This window comes from Stegodyphus dumicola, chromosome X1, assembly GCF_044657685.1.
Source record: "Stegodyphus dumicola isolate Sdum_Otavi_A_Nest chromosome X1, ASM4465768v1".
Taxonomy (NCBI): domain Eukaryota; kingdom Metazoa; phylum Arthropoda; class Arachnida; order Araneae; family Eresidae; genus Stegodyphus; species Stegodyphus dumicola.
The window spans coordinates 244504520-244523767 of record NC_140780.1 but is presented as its reverse complement, the minus strand read 5'-3'; the positions used below and the strand labels follow the sequence as shown (position 1 = coordinate 244523767).

General features: G+C 34.5%; 1 protein-coding gene across 6 annotated transcripts in view; it reads right to left on the bottom strand.

Moving 5' to 3' along the window:
• Positions 1–8506: 8506 nt before the first annotated feature.
• LOC118202690 (glucose transporter type 1-like) overlaps positions 8507–19248 on the bottom strand; it is a 125274-nt gene continuing 114532 nt past the window's right edge. For 5 of the 6 annotated variants that reach the window (XR_015038435.1, XR_015038434.1, XR_015038433.1 and 2 more), the window contains 5 exons: positions 18324–18399; positions 18107–18234; positions 17788–18010; positions 10577–10734; positions 8507–10085 (listed from right to left, as the gene is read on the bottom strand). Coding sequence is in view for 1 of the 6 variants with exons in the window: in XM_085807354.1 (XP_085663480.1) it covers positions 10634–10734; positions 17788–18010; positions 18107–18234; positions 18324–18399 (528 nt within the window). In the remaining 5 variants the exon portion in view is untranslated. The remainder of the gene's footprint in view (positions 10086–10576; positions 10735–17787; positions 18011–18106; positions 18235–18323; positions 18400–19248) is intronic. The other variant, XM_085807354.1, reaches the window with a different exon arrangement.

Sequence of the window (19248 nt, the reverse complement as noted above, 5' to 3'; positions counted from 1 at the left end):
AAAGAAGTGTATCAGATGTAGTACGAAAGCACAGATTTTGACATTTGATAGTAATCATTATACAATGATGTGGTAGAGACATTAGGTTAATTGGAAAAGCCGGAGAGATGAAAAATTAGCAACGCCTTCGCCGGGAATCGAACCACGGACCTCTGGAATACCGGCCCAGTGTGCAGAACCACTACAGTGTGCACGCTAGGAAGGTGGGAGAAATACCTTATAATGTAATATAAATTTGGATTTCCTGAAAGGTAAATGAAGTGAAAAATTCAAACAAAGCATGACATTGTTCCAATAAGTGTTATTGAAGTATCACTTTTTTCCATTTATTTGAATACCTTTATCTATAACATACGCATTGAGGGAAAAGAGAAAGCTAACGCACTACATGGGCGTAGCCAGCTCAAATTACGGGGGAGGGTGCCCGTTACGACTCCTATTTTTAAATTAATTAAAATATATTATATTTTTGTTTTTAAATTAATAAAAAATATTATTAAAATATTAACAAAATTTTGAAATTCATCTTTCTTTGGTTTCATAATGCAACTATAAATATATATATAAGAATCCATATTTCTGTTGCATATAATTGTATAATAAAGATATTGGATTAAATGCATAAAAGTTATAAATACATCATTTATTTTGGGCATGAAAATAAACCGCAAATAATTTTTTTTTTAAAAAAAGGCAAACATTTTTCTGGCCTTTCATTTTGGTTCGGCAATTAAAATGTTCCCGAATTCCATTTTCCGTGGCTGTAAACTGGCAAATATATGAATTATCAGGGCATCAAGTAATATTCTATGAGCTATTGTCGACAACTCCTAAGTGGTGGATACTAAGTGTCGGAGATATTTTTGAAAAGAAAATTTAGTCATTGTAAAGTATTATTTTTTGTAACTTTATCATTTACACATTATGTGAGGAAAATTTCTGTTTGATTTAAGTTAATAAGCTTGAGATAATTTTGGAGACATTATTCTTTGTCATGCGAGAATTTCCAGTATAATATATTAAGGTTACTAAATATCAAACGGGAGAAAATTAAGATTAAATTGTAATGTGGAAAATAAGCCTCTTATCCAGGTGCAGTCTCTTATCCACCTTCATGAAAGATTTTTTTTGAGGTAAACTACTTTTTATTTATATATTACATTAGAAAAAATATTAAAAACCATATAAAACTATCTAGTTCAATCATATGGAACGAAATTGGGACAAACCATTCTGTCATACGTGATCAGTTATTCATTCTGCCATCTACTATTCATTCCGTCATCTGTGAGCCATTGGAATTTACATGTAGTTGAGAGTAGATAAGAGTAGTTCATTGCCGGGGTCAACAGGTGCAGTCCTTCGGCTGCAATTTTCTTTGAGCTAAACGCTTTTTCAAGGTGCGTTACTTCTCCAGCATTTATGCTTATGCAGATCTGTGAAAATGAATTCGTGGTTTATGTGTGGCTTTTACATTTATGACGATTCAATGCTTCTGATGAGTTACTTTGACGAATATTTGCCTGCAATGTAATTTTTGAGAAAACTTGCAAAATGATACTTAATGACTTAATGCTTTTTATGTATATAAAATACCTGAGACAAAAGGCAGAAACTGTTAGCTTAGTGCTATTTTTCCTCAAATGGAGCCAAGGTTTTGGAAGATGTCTCCCATGTCAACCTTTTAAGGTCTACTCCAAATCCAAAAATGCAATCAGAAATAAGTTACTGAGAAATGTACTTGAAATGATGTTATAATGACGCTTCGCCTTTAAACTTAATGTTCAGACAATTTTTAGATATAGCATCGATGTCACATAATGGTGATAGCTAATATAGTAAATATGAGAAAATTTTTTATTTGATTAAAATTCAGTGTTGTTGGTATCTTACGATATGTTTCTGTCAATTTATAAAGAACAATTTCAGCTTAAATATATTGAATTCTTGCGTTTACGAGTCATTTGATAATGCGAAAGCAGGTAGGATTTGGCAATTGGGCCCCCTAATCCCCAGACACCCTTTAAAAGGGGGTATATAAGGTATTTCTACCGCCTTCTTTGCATGCCTTTGCATGTATTGGTCAGCACGCTCGGCGCGTATTCGAGAAGTCCGTGGTTCGAGTCCTGGCGAGGGCACTGCTTATTTTTCATCTTTCTTGCTTCGAAATAACCTCTACAAGTTTAGGGTGACATTTCGAACAACCGAAGCATGTTTCAGATTCACTGCGAAAGGTCATCCTCCCTCTACGATTGTATATGAAGCTATCTGATTTAGGCAAGTTTCTATACTTCAAGGCCAATCGTTTGTGTGGAGCAATCCAGACAGCGACATAAAAGGCATTCCAGTTTCTGTGGCACATGTATCGAAACTGGAGCTTACAACACTGATCTAACATGTTGCTCTCCGGCGAGAGTTGATTTAGGCTGCAAATGGTTTCCAGACGTCAGCTTATATGGCTTGAAATGAATAAGACGTATCAGCGGGAAAGTGTACAAGAATTGTATCATTATGGTACAGTTGAGGTAATGGTGTAGGGTAGCATCATGATTGGCAAACTTATTGTGCTACAGGTTATACAGGAAAATGATAGCACGACGACAGACAACTATTGTGTAAAGATTATAGGGAGTAAGGATATCCGTAGTATTGACTGTTTTACATGCTTGCCTGATCTCAACCCACTGAACGGGTATAGAATATTATGGGAAGAGGAATTAAGTTTTGATTTTTTTTTGCAGAAAAATAGACAAAGCCTTACTCTTTTTCTCACGCAAGAATGGGAAAGCCTGCCTTAGAAACTCCTGAATTAATTTTCAATGCTCGTACCACTTCGCTTTGATGTTTGTATCACAGCTTGAGGTAGATCTATTCTCTACTGAGAAGCGAGATATTCTGAATGTTAATAAATATTTTTCCTTTATCCTTTATCTATGCGCATGTCCTACGTGTAAAACTTCCGCAAAGCACATGGTATTTACATTGCTTTGATTTATTATTTTCAGAAGTTCTTGGTAATTACACTGTGTAAGGTATAGGGAAATAAATAACTTTCCATATTTTCCTGCATCCATATGCAGTTTTCTCCATACAAACAATATGGCGCTCATCCTAAAGTTTTGGACATGTGTGTAGAAAAAGTCATTCCATGTAAAACGCCTATAAAACAGGAGGGTTTATGGATTAAAAATTATGGAGGAATTTTTATTTTCAGACAAAACTAAGGGCTCGTAAAAGCACTTTGAAAGTATATCCGATAACAGCCAAATTTCCTTCGATTTCTTTGGGGAAAAAGCTGAGAAGGACAAAGATGACAAAAGATGGATTTGGACAAAAGATGTTGTCATAGAGAAAAAATAGTATCAGTGATGTTGCATATCAGCAAAAAGAGGTGGTGGTATTACAAAAGAAATTTCTCATTAACTAACAAAAAAATTTATAAATTTTAGATCTATGGCTTAGGACAAAGTACAAGGGTTTAGTTTATCTTTTTCTTCCCACCCAGAAAAATAAAAAGCTCTCAGATTTCAATAATTTAAACTAATGGTAAAAGTAAATGAATGTTTAGTGAAAGATCGCAGATGTCTTTTATTTCTTTATTAGAGAACGTAAAAAGGGAACATATCATACACTGGAACACAAGGAAGGACAGGTTTTTGCATGCACAATCGCTCAACAATATTTCAGATCTGTTAAAAGCATAGCAGCGTCGAGATGTAAAATTGTGGAAAAAGTGGACAAAGCTTCAAGTAGAAAGGACGCAAAGGAGCTTTATTCAAAATTGGGTTACAAGCACAACAAAAAAGAAGACATAAATATCCGTATGAAAAAAACCGTCCATGTATCAGGGAAGGAAAAAGTGAAGTTCTGAATTGGAGATATAATTACTTCAAACTGCAGTGCAAGATGGGCACTGTTTGTTCCTCCTCATTATGAAGTTATTTACGAGCTCTTGAGGCATCATGATCCATTAGTGTTATAACTCTGATCACAAGTGCAGAGTCCTTGCTGGCAGCTGGCGTTGTGCTGCCAGGCTTCTCTTGAGATCGCCTTAAAGGTGTTAACTGGGTTTTAGGCCCTGGGTCATGTGGGCCAATCCTTGCGGCAAATATCTTCACTTTCCAACATTCACTTTCTTCACTTTTCAACAACTGAGTTCCATGAAGAGGAACTCAAGGCTCACATCACCTCGGAAAGACGCACATGGGGAAGAGGAACTTGGTACAATCGTCGTCACCAGTGGCTGATCTTCTGTGAGAAAACTGGAACTTCCTACGTCACCGTGCATTATTTCTTTTTAAGAATTCTACCACTTCCAAACCGGAGCTACTCGACGAGAGTGGAGAACTCATAGCGTGTTCGCTTTTCCTCTTAAGATATTAAAATGCCCAGAATTTATCTAGGAGATTTAAACGGCTCTTATCTATGAAGAGCTCTCAATTAAACTATTAAGCTCCACCATCTCCGACACAATAGAAAACCCTCCTATGGATCCCTTATGGATGAAAGTAAATGACACACATTACAATGGTCGCTGAGCAAGCAAATTAGCTGCAGTATCCTGCGCATCGGGCATCCAGCTGTGCGTTACATGTGTTTTGTAAATTCAACCATTCTCTGACGTCGATATCTTGCTAGATTGTTAGACAAGATTCCGAATCTTTGTCGATGTGATTGGTGATGAACTGTCATTAGTAAATTTTCTGATATTGTTCCTGTCGTTCGACCACTTTCCCTTAAAAGTTATCCACGAAGTCATCTCTTTCTTTACGTTGATAATCCTAGCGTGCAAATTCAATAAATCCAATCCTGTCTTTCGAAATATCGGAGCTCATGACATGCTACTGATGACTCATCTATTCCCGATCTCCATGGCCACATTAGTCGCGCTTCAATTTTCTTCCAATTTTCCAGCGATTCGACCTTTTAAAGTCGTCCACATCTTGCTTACGAGACGACTATCCGTTGGGCATATCATACCACGATATCACCTTAGCGTCGTTCAAACAGATGTGAGCTATGCAGCCTTTGAAATGCTAAGGATACACAGCCTTTGCGCTTTACGTCATTCTCCCGTGCCCATAATGCATCGTGCTTCGTATATGCGCAGGCTCTACCGTCTCACATTTTAGAAGATCTCCTGACTGGTATTTCGGTTGGTTCCGCATCTTTATTGCGCTGATGTGTTATTTTTCCACTTCGCCTTTAATTTATACATACCGATGTATCAGACTTTCCAGATATTATAAAATATTGCATCAGTATGCTTATTTTCGAAACTGAGAAAACGCTAATATTTAAGAAATTAGATTTTATTAACGCTAGTATTTAAGAACTGAAGCTGGTATTTATAAAATCTTTGATAAGATTTCATAACCTTTATAAAAAATATATCCATGAGTTTTACATTCAGTATAAACTTCTGCGTTACTGAAAGAAATTGTCAGAGTTGCTGTATATTATGCATACGTAATAAAAGTAAAAGAAGCATTACTGCTTAAATTATGGTGTACTGGTATAAGAAGCAATATTTCTTAACTATGGCATGATGAAAAGGAATGTTGTATACCAATGGTTTCAAACTCAGATTGCACGTGGACTGAATGCAGGATCTAAAAGCAGCTGACGAGCTGAATAACTTTTTTTTTAACAAAAGAAAATGTTTTTATTATAAAAGAAAGCTTTTTTAACTAAATTTTAAAGTTTACCTGCTAAATGTTCATCAAGACATACATAAATAGTAATAATAAGGCACAAACTAAAAAATTTCAGTTCATATTTATTGTTTAAAATCTAATGGCTGGTATCTGCAAGAAATTTCTGTTGGTTACACTTTGTAATTCAAACGTATTGACTTTTAAACATTATTTTTTTTTCGACTGACATTATTTCAAGTAATTCTAATATGTTGAATAAACTACTAAATAAATTATTTAAACCGAAAATAAAAAAATTACGGAAACTTTCCAGTGGGACAATACTTGAAAATAAATAATGACAACCTATTCTCATTTTATTATTTACTAAATTTTCTTTTGCCGCATACAGAATAAATGCATATATTTATTTGTAAATAATTATTTACAAATACTCTTTTATTTCTTACAACATTCAGCTGCAACACCGCATGGCGTTTCGAATTTGATGAAGATTTTAATCTTACAGAAAAATTACTAGAAACTATCTTCATCACAAATCGAAGATGCTCATCGATTAGCCTCGTTCTTTTTTAGACTTATTAATTTTTAACCACGGGAAAAAAACTGTTCATGTATAAATATACTCCGAAACAAAGCGTTTATTCTTATTGTAAAAATTTGCGAGGTATTTATCTTTTGACAGGTGTGAAAGATGTTAATCAAATCTGTATCTTAAATCTTTGCATAAGACTTATATCACAGAGTAAAATAATTAAATTTCTATCTTTAAATCCTTGAATAAGGTTTATACCCCAGTGTAAATTAATTAGCTCCATTTGTAGACTTTCTAGGGTGTTACTCAAGTTTGCTTTTAATGGTAATGAAAATAATGTACAATTGGGCTATAAATCATTAAAATTTAAATATTTTCTTTAAATTTTTATCATAAAAATTAATGTCATAATAATACAAATTAATTTAAAGGAAATTTATTTGATGTCCGTATAAAATTGCTTAGGAGACAGCATTTGGCCCGCAAGCCGACAGTTTGAGACCACTTCTGTATAGAACTCTCATAATTAATAAAGGATTTAAAATTAGTAAAGCAAACCACGTCTATACGACTAGGAAAATAGGCATAGAAATAATTAGTAGTAAGAATACTAATTGTAACAGATGGTGGTAAAATAAATTGCATTCATAAACCGCATGCCGGTTTTAAAACCAGATTAGTTACGTGCTTCACGTAATTGCATTCATCTTTTCTAGGTTTTGTTAGATAGAAAATATATTTTTTAAGAAAAGGGATGAATGGATATAATCGACATTTTTAGAAATTTGTAGGCATGTCATAAAGCTTCATTCATATCTGAAAAATACTGCTTTGCTTTCTTCTGAGCTGAATGACGTATAAATGCTATAGATCTATATAAACACTTACATTTTTTTAAATATGTAAATATAAAATAAGGGTCATCTACTTGATAAAAACATTCAACAGAACGAAATGCTGAATATCAAGCAAGATTGCTGGAAAATGCGATATAATTCATTCCTAACGCCTCTAAAGCATTAAGATATTATTAGGATATTTTAAAATGAACCGCGTTCGAAAAGTAACTGTACACCTACATTTTCTGGCAGTTATTTAAACGGCTTCTATAGGGCAATCTGCCGACATGTTGGGCTATGTTTCGCATACTGATGAGGTTATGGTTTCATTTATCACGGTTTCATTACTTATTTTATTTGGTTTCATTATTTATTTTATTTGATTTTATGTTATGTTCACTTGTTGTCTGCACGTTTGTCTGTCAACAACCCATATTCCGTAAATGAAATTCATGGCTAGAAGAATACACATGGCTAGAAGAATTTTACATGGCTAGAAGAATGGGGTGTAGACTGCTATTATGAAATCATTCAGCAGTTCACAAAGAAGCTTATCGAGAATGAAATTTTTAATGCTTCGATTCAACAAGACGGTGCGCTTATATCGCAATGAAATTGCTGCAAAATTTTTTCGAAAGTCTAAAAACTTGCGACAACGTCATTTTTCTCCCGTAGGTCGATCAGATTTTCACTTCTGGCATGGCAAAAAGCAATGTTTATCAAGGAAAATCCTAGGCTAGAGTAAAAGTGCTATTCGTAATTTAATAACATTCCAAATGAACAACTTGTGACAGTCTTCGAGACAAGAAACAATCAGTACAAATATATGTATTTGTTCATAGCAGATCGTAGTTTCATAGCAACAACTACTTTACAGGTAAGTCGATGTTACGTATTGTGGTATGGTAAGTGTATAGCTAACTTTTCGAAACTATTGTAGTTCAACTTCAGGAACACATCTACACTAACTTATATTGTCAACACTCTATAAGTAGTATATCGAAAAATGTTCATCATAATCATGAGAATTTTACGGTAAATGACATAACATCTGATAGAGGTTTTAACTATTGCATTTTAAATTAGAATAATGTTTTGAAATTCATTTTTTACTATTTATTTTAAAATTAAAGTTTTTTAAAAAATAAGAATAAAATGTTTAAATGAAGTTCCAGATTTATTCTTATTATAAATATTTCAATAATTAATCGTAAGAACAATTTTAAAATATAGAAGGATGATTATTATTTTTGAAGAATTAAAGTTTGCGACTAATAGAACTTCTATGTTATAATGATTGCAAAATTTTATACTTAGGTGGTAGAAAACTCATTTTAAACTGCAAAAGAAACCTAAGAGAATTGCAAACTCAGATCGCTTAATATTAAAGTGTTTTCTAAAGAGTGTTTTGTTATTCAATGTTTTAAAACGAATATTCAATCATGTGAACAAAAGTTTCATTTTACGAGGAGAAATCGTTTATTTGCTACAAAATTTCAAAGTTTATTGGACTAAACTTCAGTAGGCATACAGGCTTTCATGCTGATTTTCATGATAAAAATTTAATACGAGCGCAATTCGTTAATTTATTTTTCATAGTAAAATTTTTACGAAACTGAAGAAATTCATCTAACATGATGTGTATGTATATATATATATATATACATAATAAATATGTATACATATACATACATATAGTTAAAACTCTCAATAAATTTTATATTTAAAAAATTAACAATATATGGTTTTGTGAATTACAACATACTGCATTAGACAATCATCAGAAAAGGAACAATGCTGCCTTTTACCAAATACACATAACCGTTTATTACCTATTTCTAAAACTGATTCCTATAATTGGCCAATACTGGTATTATGTTAATGACACTGATAGAGATTGGTTGAGAAACCATATTGAACTAAGAAATCTGTAGACTCTCCGGATTTTATCCACGAGAATAAAGGAAGGAAAATAATATGTGTTACATACTTCTATGTGAAAAATAGGGCAATTAAAATAAACTATGTACAAAAGATTTTTAAGACATTAAAATGTACTAGCCGTCTGTTGTTCATACAATTTTGCTGACTGATTTAACAGCTCTCGAAATCATTCATATTCTTTTATATACAGTTTCAATTGTTCTTTGCCATCTGTCTGTAAAACTTCGTAAGTTTTAATAGTTTAAGAGATAATAAGACGATCTAATTGCATAATCTAGATAGATAAAATGAGTCATTGGGTGCAATAGTGTCCCAACGATGGACATAAACACAAGAAAATAGCTGTGATGCGTTTTAGCAGTGACTTGAACCATCGAAGTGTATTATTGTGTTTTTCTTCTTCTTTATTTTTTAAATATTCTTTCAACATTCTTCTCAGTGTGATAGCTCAAAGCAGGAAAGGATGTTTTTAACCCATCCTTCACATTATAGTGTTCTGTTCTCATTGATATTACAGGAACAGCAGCTCACTATGGAATTACATATTAATTTGTTCAGGGAATCATCCAGGGGAATGAAGTTGAAGGCACCGATAATTAAAAACTTCTGTAGGGTCACTTTACATACATACAATTATATATATGCACACACACACACACACACACATATATATATCTAGATGTATACATATGTGTGTTTACAAATGCATACAGGTATGTACACGTATACGTACACATATATATGTATGTTTTACGTGTATATATATATATATATATATATATACATATGTTTGTGTGTGTGTGTTTACTTAACTTTATTCACGTAAAAGAACTTTCTGTACAGGATTGCTATAAAGAACCTCTAATGGTAGAGATGATGATTTCTAAAAATCTCAAAAATCTTCTGTCACGTATCAGTCGGGCTTTTGTCGTAGGTTTTAGAACTAAAAGACATGCACATAAATCAGCCGGGAGCTAAAGGCTGATCACTGAGCAATAGCAGCAGTAGTAGCCTTAGTCGATAAAGGGGTTATTTTCTAACTTCGTGTTAGCCGCCACAATTTACCGATCTGGTTGAGAAGAGCGTCTACACATTCCTTCCAGTAAAGGCCTGAAAAGGAAAGAGAATAAATCAGAATATAATTAAATTGTTATGAACAGTGTTTAACTTCAATCTTTTAACTATTTATACTAAAACAATAACAACATCAGTCCAATTACGTTTCCGCAAGAACCAAACACACATACTGATAAAAGCTGGTCAGCCTATATAATTTTATTACCTATTGGGTACTTTCAATGCTTCATGATAAAAAATGAAGTACCTCCAAGATGTAATAACTATTCATCTGACATCAGCTTTTAACAATTATGTTCCCATACTTAATTTCAATAAATTAATAATGTTAATCATTAAATGGGAAGCTAATAGTAATAGAATTAGGCAAAAAGTATGAAACTTTGGACACTTTTTTATACGTCATCTGTATTCACATTTTCTTTCGAATTCAGAATGAAATTCTAAAATATGTTTACTTTAAAATTTCTAGATTTAGAAAACTTAGTGATAAAAATAAATTACAGCAAATCATCATGCTTTACCTTAGATACAATAAGAGTGCGAGCGAGTTGAACGAGGTAGTGCTTACACGCTTTCCGTCATAGTGCATCTTCCACATGGTTTGGCGTTACTTCAGCGAATTCCTTGGGGCCTCCTGGCATGTTTCGTAAACGGCAGTGATGTCGATGATGGAATTCGCCTGAAACATGAAAATGATTACGAAATGAGTGTCTTCCGAATCAAGAAGTCCTTTCATTTTTAATGAGTCATGCTGCATAAAACAAGCAAAAGTTTTATTCATTCGTGAAAAAAATAATGGGCGGCAAAATTTTTAGAACTTAGGACAAGCTCTAGGCAGCAAATTTAAGGGAGGTGATTTTTTTTTAGAATTTAGCGAGGCAACGGGCAGCAGAATTTAGGACCTGTAGAAAATGCACCGGGCAGCATGATGCCGATCGCCTCAATAGCAATTAAAAACAATCTTAGAAGGTTCCTAATTTTTTTCCTTATACAAAATTATGGAGTAATTTTCTGTGTCTGATATTAAATTAAAATAATTTCTTTACCATACAGTAAGTTATTTTGGGTAAATTAGCAGTTATAAATCATGTAGAAGAAAAGAACAATCTAAAAAATTGCAACTACTTATCGTGTTGGAAATTAAATAAACTGAGATACGGCTAGCCACTTGTTAATTCATTAGTTTTTATTAGTTTTTTATGCGTAGGGTGATGAAGTTTAAGTTGCATTGCTGGGGAGCGCGGCCGCACAGTATGCTATGTTCAGGAAGTATTTTTTTAATATGCCCTCGAATAATAAACACCTTTTACTTCAATATTATTGTGGAATTAATGTGAAATAACTTTTGTATCAAAATAGTCTAAAGGGCTGGAAATATGAAAATGTACACAAGCTCAGAAAACTTCGGTGAATAATAATAAATTTTGATGATATATCAAATAGAAAAAAGGTAGAAGATAGAAAAAGATGTGATAGTCTACATGCGCCAGCGGGCTACCAGTAGACTATAACTGATGTGCATGAAATATTCCTAATACCTTCTATGGAATTGATGGTGTTAAATGATCCCTGCCTTCCCAAAAGTAGCAGACTTTGGGAGAGGAAACAAAAGAAATGTAAGCATAATTTTCCAGAAAATTCATCCTTCGGTGTCGGTGATACTACAAAGACCTTTATTCCTATGTTTAACAGAGTGAAGCTTTTATTACCAAACCTCATTAAAGGCGACAATTGTTTTGATCATAACCTTACTCATCTTCATATAATGTTGAGATATTCTATATGCTTACTCACGTACAAAACTTTTGTCTAAGAGAAAGAATTCACCCTGGGCATATTTAGTGATTGCAGTGATCATAAAAAAAATTATATTAGATTTTCATCAAGATCAGCACCAGCTGCTCAGTGTTAGATACTGCTGGCTGTTAAAATTGCTATACTAGGAAAAAAAGCAGTAGCAGAATCTTAATGATTATACATATACAGTACAATGAGAGGAAAGCATAATTAAATTTGCAAAGAGATCTGGAATCCACAGCGTACAGAAGAAGAACACAGAAGTACACAGAGCTGTTGCTTTTGGTAGCACGAAGGTTTGTAATACGAATGGGCATCGAAACAAACTGAGCTTAGATGAAAGATAGAGTGCTACATTCCAGGCGGCTTCAGCTGTAAGCCACATTTCGTCAATCGTAATGTCTGGCGAGTGATAACGTCTAGTCTCTCAACAGCCAATGACCAGTCATTTTCAGTGAGTCATTTCAGTGGGATCTGGTGAATGTGCTGACCAGAGCAACATTTGAACACTTTCTGTGCCAAGGAAGGTCAAGACAGTAGTGTATTATCTTGACGTCAAGAAGGCCTTGAAGATAGGCACATCCCGGGTCCTAAAACGTCACAAATGTAAAGGCGACTTTTCACATTAACGCATAGGAGTAGAAAAGGTGACCGGTATGTGCATCCAATGACAACCTATTACAGCACGCTACGTGCTGGGTCCGTAAGACAGTGACGAAAGCTAGCTGGCAACGTCCGTTCATTGCGGTGCCTCTACACAGGGATATGTCCACGATGATGCGGTACACAGGACCAGGATTTGTCTGAAAAGACGACATGTTGTTAATGTTTGTCGCACCACTTTAAGCGCGCCTGCCTGTGTTGCACCGTCAAGGGTACCAGCAACAATGATCTCCGTGCTGACAGTCCGTGGTGCTGGAAAAATCGTCGCACTGTCCGTGCAAATATTTGTCGTCTTGCACGCAAGCCAGTTTGCTAACTCAGGGTACGTGACATGGCTTACGTTCCTGCGAAAGCCGAGAGGACAACATGCCTCTCCGCTCAGTTGTCAGTGGCCCGGGGCAGCTGAGATGCGCCATCTTGGATCCATTAATTCCATAATTAACGGACAGTCATGGAATTCGGACCAGCATGAGCTGCAAAGTCGTGGAATGATGAACCGCAGTCCCGACACGCCACGATCCTGCTATGGTTGAATTCCGAAACGTGCTGGTAGGAGTTTTTCCTTCTTACACAAAGCATAGCATGATCTTTACATTCAAATGCGATTTTCAAATGAGAAACCCGTTGTACAATCTTCCCATATATAGACTGTATGATGGCTTTACCCACTCGAACTTGCCTTGTGCGAATGCACGGGAATATCATTTGCATATCCTAGCATGCACTACTTTTCTTGCAAATTTGATGTCAGTTACATGCCACTGTCATAGTTTAGACATATAACTGTCAGCAATGTAATTTACTCCGGATTTAGCCTATATAGAAAAGGAGATTTCTACTGTGCGGTATTTTCTTTGCGTCAGAATTCAAGATCGTTAGTTAAATTCATTTCAACAAACGTAATATTCCCTTACGTGGATGACTTCTATTACTTTCCTACTTTTTTACTTGATTCATTTTGATAATTAACTGCCCATTATCATCTCATTTATATAAGACAACATTGACGTTCCTACGTTCTTGAATTTCAAAAAACGGTGGCATCATAATGGCAGTTCCTGATTCAGTTCTATGTATGAAATATATTGCGGAGAATAAACAACCTAAACAAAGTATACTTTATGATATTTTACGACAATTTTTAATTCCCTTTTCTTAACCAGTGTAGAAATACGATAATGACCTTCGAAGGTTTGCAAGGATGCTTTCTTAAAATAAAATATTTTATTGCAGTTTCAGGTAATTAGAATTACAGCTTTAATTTATAGTTACAGAAGTCTCTTAATGCTAGAAGGAAATATCATTGTCGACTTTAATTAGTAAATAAAATAATTTTGAATAGTTTCAGAATCGACGTAAGTTAGGATTGCTTGTTAGCTAACAATATTGTTAAGTATATGTATATTACACATAAATAGGGAATAGTTACTACTTGATTTCTAAAAACCACTGTTCAGTACTAAAATAGGGAATAGTAGTAACTATATATGCACTATATAAAATAGGGAATAGTTACTACTATTCCCTATTTTAGTACTGAACAGTGGTTTAGAAATCAAGTAGTATAAATAGTAGAATCAAGTAGAAATCAAGTAAATAAATAGGGAATAGTTACTACTATTTCTAAACCACTGTTCATCGCTATTGGAATGAACTTGTCTATTAAGGCCTCATTTCCGATGAGTACTGAATTGACATTGGATACTGAGCAAGATTTAAAACTTCAAATAGATATAAAATTTATTCTATGGTTGATTCTCTAAGTAGAAGAAAGTTAATTATTTAAACGCGTAACTAGGTAGATATTATAAGACAATCTTTCAGCCTTGAAATGTCAGCTTTTCTGATTATGCTAGTACAGACAGTTAGATGTTGAATAGCTTTTCATAGGATAACTGAAACAGGAATGATACTTTAGAGACACAGTGTTATTTTGTGAATTTTCAAAATTTCTAAATGTTCTTTGCACCAAATTACTGTGTTCTCGGAACGATATTATAAAAAGTTAGATTTGTCGACGAAAAGCAAGGAATTATATTTTCTTATTGTTCTTTTCAATATACGCTAATTTAATGTATAATATGAAAAGCTAAATATAACTGAAAAAAATTGAATTTTGAAAAATGCGGCCAGAATGCACAGAATTTAGGAAAACCTTTATTTCAGAACAATGCTACCCATTACAATTAAGTTCACTCGATAAAAAGAATACTTATTGCATGTTACGTTCATTACGCTGATTACTGACTGGCTATGATTATGACTGACTATGTAGCACCAATAAAATGGAATGAGAAAATGATAAAAACAATATGTTTTACATCAGCTACATTTATAGAACTGAATCAAGTATAAGAAATTTCTGTAAATATTTGTGTTCATTTGTTTGCATTTTCTTGTGAAGTGCTTTTTACATATTTTGTGGTGTTGTGTATTTGCTTTTTTTTTTCACTAACTCAGTATAGTTTATGATAATTTTATGCTAATTTAGCATATATTTTGTGCAAGCTTTAATTTTTAGTAACTCCTTGTATTTGTAAGAAATTTTATAATTCTGACCTGACTGAACTTATAACTGTGAAAATAGCTTAAGAAGGACCGACATTATAAACCGTTGAATTTTTGAGGCCTTTGACAATATTTGGAGATTTCTCGCCAACTTGGTGCCGTTTTGGTAATATGTCGGAAACACATTTTTGAGACCTAAGAATCGTTTTGGAATGTTTTGAACCATGTATCAACAATAATTGTATGTATATCACATTTCAGCAAATATTCAGAACTGTGATTTTATCCCGTATACACTTTTCAGAATTGTTACCCCATATTTTATGTAAAATAGTTATATTATTTTGCTTGACTGGACTGTATAAGTGTATTACAACATGCAAAATAAAGAAGTTGTGATGTTACTGGTCGTAGACGATTAGAAATAGTCGATTTAGTACTTTCCTCTATTACCTTTTAATGACTCCGCTAATCGAAAAGTATAGAATGAATTTAAGAATTAGTTACTGAATCACTCTAGATAAGAAGTTTCATACAAGCGATGAGTATTGGGCAGTGCAGCGTTACTTTGAAATTTCCCAAATTTCAAAATATTGCCAAATTTTGTCAGAAAAGTCTCCTTTGACATTCAAAAATTAATATTGGAATATTGATATTTATCTTGCTCTTCTTGATTATCGATAAAGATTAGGCAATTAATATCTTTGTCTTTGAATTACAGAATCAACTTTATGTTAAAATAACGCGCCGAATAATGATTTATATTATTAAGTAATATTTGTAAATTTTGCAGAACTATTTTCGATGAACTTATAGAACCATCTTTCTCAGTTGCCTAAGTGCAATGCAAAATTTACAAATATTACGCTGATTCTTGTTGTTTGACTTCTCCAACAATTAACTTTATATATTTGAAAACTTTTAAAGCATTCAACTTTGGATGATCTTTCTTGTTGATTTCGCTGGTCTGAAAGGTGGTATGTTTATATCCGAATCCGAAGATTCCTATTAACCAATTTTCAATTTACTTAGTTGAATTACAGGGGTTGGACAAAAATATGGAAACACCTTTAAAAAAACATGTTTCTTTGCTTAATATGGTGTAGGAAACCCGTCGGCATCCAAAACAGCTTGCAGTCTTCTCGGAATGGATAAATACAGTTCCTGTATGTTTGCCAAGGGAATATTATACCATTCTTCCTGCAAAACGGTGGCAAGTTCAGATAACGATGTTGGCGGTGGATAACGAGAACGCACTTTCCGTTCCAAAGTAGACCACAAAGGTTCGATAATATTCAGGTCTGGTGACTTTGGTGGCCAGGGGAGATGGGACAAATCATCCTCGTGCTCAGAAAACCAGTCCTGGACAATGTGAGCTGTTTGAACAGGGGCTTTGTCGTCTTGGAAGACACCATCACCATCGGGGAACAAAGTTTGTACCATGGGATGAACTTGATCGGCCAAAATGTTCACATAAGTCTTGGCAGTCATGTGCCCTGACACAGTTATCATGGGGCTAGCAGAGAACCACGATATGGCTGCCCAAACCATAACAGAACCCCCGCCATGTTTCACTCTTGGCAACAAGCAGTCTGTATTATAGGCTTGAGATGGCGTTCTCCAGACGTAAACTCGGCCAGAAGTGGGAAACAATGTGAAAGAAGACTCGTCAGACCATATTACTCGCTTCCACTGCTCTATAGTCCAGGCTTTATGACTTAAGCACCACCTTTTCCTGTTACGGGCATTAGCATCACTGATGAGTGGTTTCTCAATTGCAGCACGGCCAGCAATTCCCTGTTTATGAAGCTCCCTTCTAATTGTTTTGGTACTCACAGGGTTCGGTAACACAACATTCATTTCAGCAGTAACTTTTGCAGCTGTAGTCTTCTTATTTTTCGTCACAATTGCCCTTAATGATCGTCTGTCACGATCACTCAGGACACACTTTCGTCCGCGCTGTGATTTAGCAGATGATGTTTTTCCGCTTTTCAAATATGCGAAATAAATCTTCGATACAGTACCTCTTGAAACACTAAACACCTCGGCTACCTTGCTTACGGAAGCACCTACCATACGTGCTCCAACAATTTGCCTACGTTCGAAGTCTGTTAACTCTGACATAATGCAATGACAACCTCACATAACAGTACTCCGACAACAACTGAACTGTTTAGCACATTTACGAAGTTGTATAGGTGGCGTCAGTAGTCAAAAACGCCAGCGCCACCTACATATTCCATTAAAATCAATCTTTCTTTTCAAACATGCATTTCACAAGGTGCTTCCATATTTTTGTCCATCCACTGTACTTCCTTTGTGAGTAATGGCAACTTAATTTTGAGATAGTAAATTTGAAAGAATTTGAAATAAATGTTGAGGAGAATGAGAAATTCTGTGCCAATAACGCGGAGATAATTAAACATTTTAGAACTGATAAAAATGAAAATATATTGGATGGAAATACAGTGACTTTTAATTTAAAAAATTCTCTAGAATAAACACAAGAATAAATACATTATTTATAATATCTAGCACCATGTAAGATATGCAGACAATGAATCACAGTTCACGATTTTTTAGGAAAAACAACCAAATTTCTCAATCAGTGATACAATTAAATGATTTTTTCAAAACAAATATGTTAAGCAAAACTGCAATGTCAGTGCATGAGAAGAATATTAATTACAAATTTTAATTTAGTTAGGAAGGGAATTAGAACTTTCAAGAACTGAATAATATTGAGAAATCGATTTCCACTAACACTGATCCACTGGCTTCTCTTCAAATATCAACTCCGTCGGCTGTAGAGAATTTCGGAGTACTGCCATTCCATTCACGTTAAGTGGGTCATCATCCCTCCTAAAAAGTGCAGAGATTTCTTCGAATGTTTTATTCTTTGTCTCAGGAATCTTTTTATATGTGAAAGTCCAAAACCCAGCCAAGAACAGAGTAAAAGCCAAAAAGGTATAATGCTCAAACACCCTCTGTGAAGAATGAACACAATTTTTGAAAATACACTTAAATAACATAACATGAACTATTTACTAACGTATTTTTAAAAAGAGCAAAACATTACCCACTTGCATTTGTGGAAAGACTAACCCAACGACAAAATTTGCGAACCAATTAACAGTAACCGCTATGCTCATAGCTGCTGGACGTGGTCCCTGTGAAAATAGTTCTGCGGTAATCATCCACGGAATGGGACCTAAATTTGTAAAAGGATTTTAAAAACTTAGATGCTTATTTGTAAATAATACATTTATAGATGGAAAATTAAATAATTGAGTAACTTACCCGGACCAATTGCATAGAATACAACAAAAAATAACGTGCTGACAACACTGAGGTAAGCAATCCAGTAGTAAAGGAACTGAAAAAGTAATGTCAGAGTATGAGTAAAGGCCTCTAATGAGAAAAATGAAAAAAAAAAAATCTAAAAAATGAATAGCGTAAATAATTAATTGAAAGTTTTTAAATAAACCTTTTCCTTCACAGACGGTGAGGAACCAACTGGTACATTTCAAATCTGAATAATGCGCCGGGATGATATCCCTTCACGATTGGTGGAGAAAGCGGAATAGTGGGCGATGCCCTTCCTGTAGTACGTCATACATGACTGTTGGAACGTGCAGTAACATTATAAAGTATTTCTCCCGCCTTCTTGGCATGCCTTCCTGGTGTGGTGGTATGCACGCTGGGCACGTGTTTCAGAGGTCCGTGGTTCGATTCCCGGTGAAGGCGTTGTATATTTTTCATCTTGCCTGCTTCCAAAAAAACACCTAATGTCTCTAAATTGGCGCCCGAACTAAAAGGGTGTTGGATGATGTTTCTCCTCACCCAGGATTTAACGATTGGGTTCCCTAAAAACCTCAGTCGCCCTTTAAAAGAGGGAGTATGTAAGGTATTTCTCCCGCCTTCTTCGCATGCCTTCGTGGTGTGGGGGTCTGCACGTTGGGATCGTATTCCACAGGTCCGCGGTTCGAGTCCCGGCGAAGGCGTTCTAATTTTTCATTTTTCCTTCTTCAAAAATAATTCTAATGTCTCTACAACATGTTACTTATATTCGTAGCTATGACGAAACGACATCTGAGACAGAATTGCAGTGCAATGTTATTGTCTGTATGGGGCGTAACCACACTCATCTACTACACTGTAAGTCCGCTATATAAACTATAGGCCTGTTATTATAGATTAGAGAACTGCTATACAGACTAGGGCC